We start from the raw sequence: 7,587 nt of genomic DNA on the forward strand, positions 1-7,587 counted from the left end.
GGCAGCATCTGAAACCCGAAAAGCCGATTCAGCTAGACCTCTGTGTGCTGTTTGGCAGACTCTTGTCCCAGAGAGCAACGCATAAAGCACTTGCTCACAAGTGCTGCCGGTGTACGTGAGTAACTGGGTTTAAATTTCTAAATTTATTTTTAATATTCTTTGCTTTGCTGTCATAGTACTTCAGTGAACTAAGGGCAACCTTGATCGCCAGCCAGCCTGACAACAAACGTGAAGTCCTTGACCAGTGCTTCAGGAATCTTATGGAAGGGGTCGAGCAAAACCTTTTGGTAAAGAATAGGGACAGGTAAGTTCATAACACATAAGTAAGCTGGAAAAATAGAAGACAAATGGAAGCTTGAACTGGAAAAAATTATAACATGGAAAGTATTCTAGGTAGCCTTAAAACTGCACTTTCTTTTGGAAGAAAGATAATATCCTAGCAAATAATTCATCCCTAGGCCTAACAGTTAGAGCCTGAACATTTGATAATTATGTATTTTTTTCTTGGTCAGAAATGTATTTCCTAATTTGATCCCAAAGTCAAGGTTTACCAGGCTGCAGCTGCAGCTGCTGCTTTTTCACTTGGGAAAAACTGCCTCATTTCAGCAGCTGAGCCTCGGAGCTTCCTTTTTCCAACCTTAAACCCCTCTGATAAAACACTTGCTTCAGCCTCCAGCAGTGCTCTTGCTCTGACAGAGCCTTTCCTTGCTGGTGCTGGGGTCGAGCCACTGCTTGTGAAGTGGCAGAATGAGGAGGGATCTGGTGGGGCCACTTGCACGTTGTAGATAAATGAGGAAGGATTTTTTTTAATTTTTTCTTTAACACGGACCACAAGTTCACGCAATCTTGCCCTCATTTGAAAAACAGAATAGAAGCCTTCACAAAAGAAATGGCATGTTTGTCTGCATTTAATGTTTACACTAACATTTTGTTACTAGCTAGCTGCATTTTCTCTTCCATGTGCATTATTCAACCAAAACAAACCTTGAAAGTCCAGAGACGTAATCTAAGTCCAGACTGTGGAACTTCCTGGAAAGATTGAAACAAATTGGAAAGGGGGCTTGGAGAGAAGTGGTGTCCAAAAATTATTTGGTGTTTTTATTTCTCTGACTTCTTCTCTGTTTGTTGGTGTGAAAATTATGTTGAACTTGTTTAATTCTCAGTTTTACATCAGTTATGGTCTCCATGATTTTTTTTTTTATTTTTCTATTAAATTCTGGTCCTGTAAAGTGTTAAGTTCCTCATGGCCTGACTAGATGATAGCCAGAGACGGGGGAGTTTGGAAGCAAACACAGAGAAGCACAGACTGCCTGTGTAACTTCTATTATGGATTAGCAGAAAACCTGGGGAAAAGGCACAGAACCACCAGGAAGGAGGAGAATGCCTGTTAAAACAAAGAAAAACCGAGCTGACGGTGGCGGGCTGTAGGATGTAGTCTGACAAATGCCAAATGACCTGTGAATGCCAAGGGGATTCATTTGACTCAACAGTCCTTCAGGATTAAAAAAAAAAAAAAAAAGAAAGAGTAAAACTCATCCTTATAACTAGTTTCTTAGTTCTGTATCTGTTTAGGTTTATTGAAGGCAAGAAGTTCTTAAGATAACATCACTTTCTGAGAAAAACATGCTTTGTTGTGCATTTTCTCAGAGCTGCCTTACTCTGAGACCTGCGGCACCGAAGGACAGAAGGGGGCTGCTTGGTGGTCCCGCCGTGTGTCAGGGAAGCTGAGTGAGCAGGAGTGAGCCCCCCCCCCTCGCCCCAGGCAGGCAGGAGGGACGGTAGGTGGGCAGTGGGGACCTGGTGCTCTGCTGTCCATGCTCCCCCTGCTCAGGGCACGGACAGGGGCTTCCATTGCTTGGGCTGCCAGCAAATGTTAGATTTGGCAAATGTGAGATTCAAATATCCGTGGATTTTAGAGGGGATTTTCATCTCAAAGTGCCATGGAGTGCGCTCAGATAGGCAGTGGTGTGGAAGCTCTCGGAGAGCTTTTGTGGAAGTGCAGGCAGAGGGATGGGTGCAGGTGTGACAGGGACAGGGATAATTCGGTCCAACAAGCAGCTCATCTGTCTCAGTAGCGTCCGCCTGTCTAACTTGGGAAGACTTTTAAGCCATCACTTCCCCAACAAGCAGCATGACTTAATACAGCAGCTCTTCTGGTTTCAGCTCTTGATTTGTAATCCTGCTCAGATTTATTCTGTGGAACAGGAGGCTTCTTTTAACTGTGATTGTTTAAAATTGAGCGGAAATCAATTTCCATTAGTAAGGAAATAAGCACAAACGTAAAAAATTATGAATAGAATAAAGAACAAACTCGTAATTGCATCCTGTATTTCCACACACAGCAAGCCCCAGTTTACCACACGGCTGCGAGACGTGGCCATAAAGTACAGCGCCGTGGAGGCAGGCAGGAGGGATTATTACCCCTGGTCCTGCAAAGAGACCTTTGCTGAGATCCCATCCGTTCTGCCAGCACCTGTCCGCACAGCCCTTTGCAGGAAGGAGCCCTAAGGAGCCGTTCGTCGGGAAACTTTATTAGCTTCGCTATAGTGAGACAGCAAAGTCTGACACAATGAAAGCGAAGAGCATCGAGGCAACAAACAAAAGGCCGTTTGAAAAAAGCTAAATGCCGGTTGCAATATTTGTCCGGCATTTTAAATCTTCTTTTGCGTGTGTGGGTTTTGGGTGGGTTGTTGCTTGGGGTTTTTTTTACATACATACATGAGAGGTGATAAATGGCGGTTGAGCTCTTCGTGTGCGATGAGGGTAGAGCAAGGGAGCAGATCAGCTCGGGCTGTCGAACCAGCCGAGTCAGAGCTGTCATTCAGTCTCAGGTGTGATGCCACTGATGGACTTCACGTCCTACACCTGCCAGTAGAGAAGGGGGGGGGATATTTTTGCGAATCCATTCTGTGCCAGATGGGTGATGGTACCGCATTTCGCTGGAGACAGGTTGAACTCTGACACCACTCATGAGGGAGGCAGGTCGGGCTGGGAGAGCTGGCCCTTGGTGGCCATCTGGACGTGTCCCAGAGAGCCCTTTGCTGGAGCTCTGGGAGAAGGGACATGTCCGAGTCACATGCGATGAAAGGTTTCTCGTTGCATTCATTTCCCAGCTGACTTAAAATGTTTCGCGCTGTTGGTAGGCTGTTTAGAACGCTGCCTGTACGTGTTTACGTGCTTGTTATTTTATAGGGCTGGATTTTGAGGGCACCTAGTGATTTCGTTTGTGAGTCTTCCTGATTTTCTTTCAAAGTGAAATTTACACTACAGTTACTCTATTTAGCAATTCTTGAAGCACATCTCTCGGTATCAGGTCTCCTTTAACCAGACATTTGGGTTTTCTTTCTCCCAGGTTCACTCAGAACATGTCAGTCTTCCGCAGAGACATGGCCGAAGCTCTGCGCAGCGAAGGGGCCTCGGATGCCGGCACTTTGGATATGATGAGTTGACAAGGACTTTGGAAACAGAGCACTGACTAATAAACCAGCTCTGAAAGTTTTGGGACCCTGTTATATTGTTAGATAGATTTTTGACCCTTGTGAGAACTATTTTTTTAAGATATCTTCTGCCTTTTTATATCTCTGGCCTAAATGTGAGGATTTATAATAGTGAAAACAACGGAAAATCAGCCTTAGTTTGAAGAACGTTTTCAGCCTTTCTTACCAAGATTTGTTATCCTGTTATTTTATCTTTATGAAGTGGTGTAGAAACAGTTACTTAACCAAAGAACAAAATAAATATGCATTCCTTCTAAACTTGTATCAGTTAATGATTCTCAGTTCTACACATAACGGTAAATATCATCTCATCAGTTCCAAGCTCCAGGCTCGCTCTGAGGTCATACCTGTTTGAAAATGAGGCGAAAGCAAGGACAAATTTTGTATGACATCTTTTTGAAATAATAAAGTTACTATTTTTCCACAAAACGTTATATATTTCTTTTTCAGCACTGGCAGTTAACGACAATGTGGACAACAAAGTAGAAGACTAAAAATGAGCATTTTAGGCTATAAGTATAGCAAGAAAATTGAGAATGTTGCACATAATAAAATAAGAGGTGATGGAGCAAGCCTTAATTAAGTACTGGCGATATTTTCATTTCACAAATACACATTTTCCAGGTCTTCAGGAATTGAAGATAAACCTCAGAAGAAAATAAAGTTGTTAAAACACTGTTGAAAAATAATAAAATCTATCTACCACTATGGCAAAGCAAGCAGGTGGTTACAGAGACTTATGGCCCATATTTAAACGGCATGTGGCACAATGAAGACGAACGTGTGCATCTGGAATGGCAAATTCAGCAGATTTGTCTTCACCTCTTGGTGATGGTGAAGAGCAGGGTGTGTACCAGAGCAAAACACCCCCCCAAGTGCCAAGCTCACACTTGCACTCGCCACCCAGCTTTGTGGGGAGCAATTAGTGTCGTCCTGCGGTGGGCAGGAGGTCCTGTGCGGGCTGAGGAAATGCACAAATGAATTGTAGCAAGTCCTAACAAAAATTAGAATTATTTAAGCAATAAGCCAATTAGTTTATAATGTAGAAAAGCCATTACGTGCAATTACAAACTATTGGTATTGGGTTTGAATTGGGTTGGGTTTTTCTATTTTTTTCTTATGTAAATAATTGATTTCCTGTGTTTTTCATGCTTGCTTACGTTTGTGTATGTAGTAATATTTCACCACTGTTTAGATAGGAATGGGAATTTTTAATTGTGGCCAACAGGGAGGAAAAGTTCATACCCGTGTTTCTTACAGCTTTTTTTCCAGGTTTTTCTTCGCAAGTGCTACTTTTCTGCACATTTTTAAATTGCAGGAACTAAATCTGAAATGAAGTAATTTTGTTAAGCAGTTTTCCGTTTACATTTAAGCTCAGCTGGAAGAAAGTATTTAATCTGCAGCCAAAGGGTCTGATTTCCAAGAGTGCTGAGTACTGGAGAAAACAATCAATTGAGGTTACTAAAGAGCTGCAGATTCGGGGTGTTGTTACCTGCAGCTCGATGCTGTGTGCTGAGGGTTGAAAACTTGTGGAAGGTGCGTGATCATTACCAGCACGTCAAGCACGTACAAATTAGTACAGTTGTTGACTTTCCATTTTGGTCATTAAAGGGAGTGGGAATCTGTGCTGCCAAATCGGATGTTAGAAGCTGCGGAACTGAACCGTGAGCGCGTGTGCAGGTCCCCATGCGGGCTGGGGCTTGGGGAATGGTCCCCTGGCCCCGTAGCCTGGCCGCCCCGAACGTGGGCATTGAAGGCTCAGATGAAAGCTCATGGGTTCTGCAACTTGTTTTCTTCTGTCGTAGGGGGGGAAATAAATAATGGTGCCGTACCAGCAACATGTGCTCCCAAACCAGCCCGGTTACCACGTAATGAGCCACCCTGCTGGGAGCTGAGGCTTGGCGTATCGAGGAGGGGAGGACGTGTGCCCCCTGCCTCGGCACTCAGATTTAGGGTTTGCTCGGGTGTGGGGCTGCAGGCTCCTCCCCGGAGCGCTCAGCAGGGACATTTCAGGGAGGTCCCTAACACATCCCTTGTTACAACTCACAGGTGAGATTCTAAAGAGCATCTTGTAAACCAAGTGAACTGGAGACCCGTATTTGAACGGCATTTCTGCCTTGGTTAACAATTGACAACAAGAACTTATTTAGAGTAGCTGGTCATATAAATACACTTGCTTTTAGGTTAGGAAATGGATAGCATAGCAAATAGAGAGTGTGGTTTATGACTCCAAAGTCTTTGTTGAGCATCTTTACTGACAGCTTTTTAAAAGGGCCCTGTCAAAGTGGGTACTGCCCAGAATTTCCTCATCTGTTTACAGAGCATATATAATGCCTTACCCATTTTTTAAAAAGACTAATTGCCTTAAGGGATTTGAATTTTTTTTTTCTCCTTCAAAAATAAAAAGTAGGAACAATGGAATGGGAAACACTGGAAAGGGGATGCCATGTGCACCCTGAGTGATTTCATCGCAAGAAACCAAGGTGAGCCTCTCTGATGACGCAAACCACTTGGGTCTGTAGGATAGCTCTGGTTCTCCCCAAATGCATTTTATGTCGTCAGAGCGAAAAGCGCTGGCTGCTGAATGCGGGGGAAGAGCCTGCCCCTCTGCGAGGGCGAGCGAGCCACCAAGAGCAGCCCCCGGCGCAACGGGCACTGCTGGGCTGCGGGGGCTTTGGAGACACTCAGGCACCCCTGTATGCACCTTACAAAATCATTCCTTAGACTTGTTAATGTTTTATTGTAGTACACGTTTATGATGACAGCAAAGCTTTCAAACTGCAGAGGGATAACACGCTTCCTTGCCATATTAAAAAATAATGTTAGTGTAGATTTTATGTACCATAGTTTCAACTGCTGTTAAGGGGCGCTTCTTTGACAACATTCTTTTTGAGGTTTACAGAAAGCATAATAAAATATGTAAGTTACATTTCTACAAACAAAAGCCATAACATAAGTTATTTATAAGCGTGAGATCCAAACGGTATCACAATAAATAAACCTTAATGGATACCTGTGGCATCCATCCTAATGTAATCTGCCCAACAAAAGTCGTATTTAGTGGAAAAACCTGGCAGTGGCTGCATGTTGGTATATAAGATAAGAATGACAGAAGGAAGCCTCAGCGAAGCGCCGGCTGCCTTCCCAGGTTTACGCAGACCTGCGGTACCTCCCAGCCTTCTCCTTCGACCTGGTGCTGCCACTGCTGCTGCTCAGGGACACCAGATGTCTTTGCATCTTCCAGGGTTTGTCCACAGTACCAGGACATTCCCTGTCGGCTTCGCTACAGTCTGTTTTTATGAGAGATGGCAGAAAGAAATTGAGCCCCATCTGCCCGTCATCCTCTCTGCTCTCTTCCCTCTCAGCCGCGTTCCCTTCCCCAGTGCTTCCCTCCTACCCTCCCCGTCCCATCTAGTCTCGGATCTTCCTGGACCGATGCATAGATTCTGAACTAAAACAAAGTTTTGGCTTTTTTCATGTAACCATTCGGGATACCAAGTGCTTAAAGATGTGCTTTGAAATGTGAATTGAAACCGCTAAGGCACGTTTATCCGCCGGAGGCTGCCAGCCACCTGTAACTAACTGGTCACTCTGGGACTTGGATTTAATTGTTTCCACCCACGGGGTGCGGAGGATGAGGAGGCTCATCAGCACCCACATTCAGCCGGGCAGCCTCCGCTCCGGGGCTCCTCCATGGGGGGCTGCGGGGGTCGTACCCTGGCTGATGGGGGAAGGGCTGAGGGCAGACCTCGGCCCCCTGAGCCTCCCCTGCCTGCGTGGGGTGAAGCGCTCCTCAGCTGGAGCCAGGAGCGTGGGAGGGGTACAGCCCTCCCGACCCTAAAGGAGGGGCAGAGGGGAATGGCCTTTGGACTCTGCAGCACCAGAACTCTTGCCTCAGCAAGAGGCAGCGGATTTAACCCTTGTGGGCTGACAAAACGGTGGATCCACTCTGCTGAGCACCAAGAGCTGAGTGCCTGACCCCAGGGCACGAGCTGTGTGCCCGTGGGAGCATGTCTACAGGCGTGACGCCCCGGGGCCCCTTTCCATCACCAGGATGCAGCAGCGAGGCCACTGCTTTGTTGGCCACAGT

General features: G+C 45.6%; 1 protein-coding gene across 3 annotated transcripts in view; it reads left to right on the forward strand.

Annotated features, from left to right (window-relative positions):
* Positions 1–3,755, forward strand: part of RANBP17 (RAN binding protein 17) — a 163,416-nt gene extending 159,661 nt beyond the window's left edge. For all 3 annotated transcript variants that reach the window (XM_037396943.1, XM_037396942.1, XM_037396944.1), the window contains 2 exons: positions 177–304; positions 3,353–3,755. In XM_037396943.1, coding sequence (XP_037252840.1) covers positions 177–304; positions 3,353–3,449 — 225 coding nt within the window. In that variant the 3' untranslated portion in view covers positions 3,450–3,755. The remainder of the gene's footprint in view (positions 1–176; positions 305–3,352) is intronic.
* Positions 3,756–7,587: the final 3,832 nt, after the last annotated feature.

The sequence above is a fragment of the Falco rusticolus genome, chromosome 8 (assembly GCF_015220075.1).
Source record: "Falco rusticolus isolate bFalRus1 chromosome 8, bFalRus1.pri, whole genome shotgun sequence".
NCBI lineage: Eukaryota > Metazoa > Chordata > Aves > Falconiformes > Falconidae > Falco > Falco rusticolus.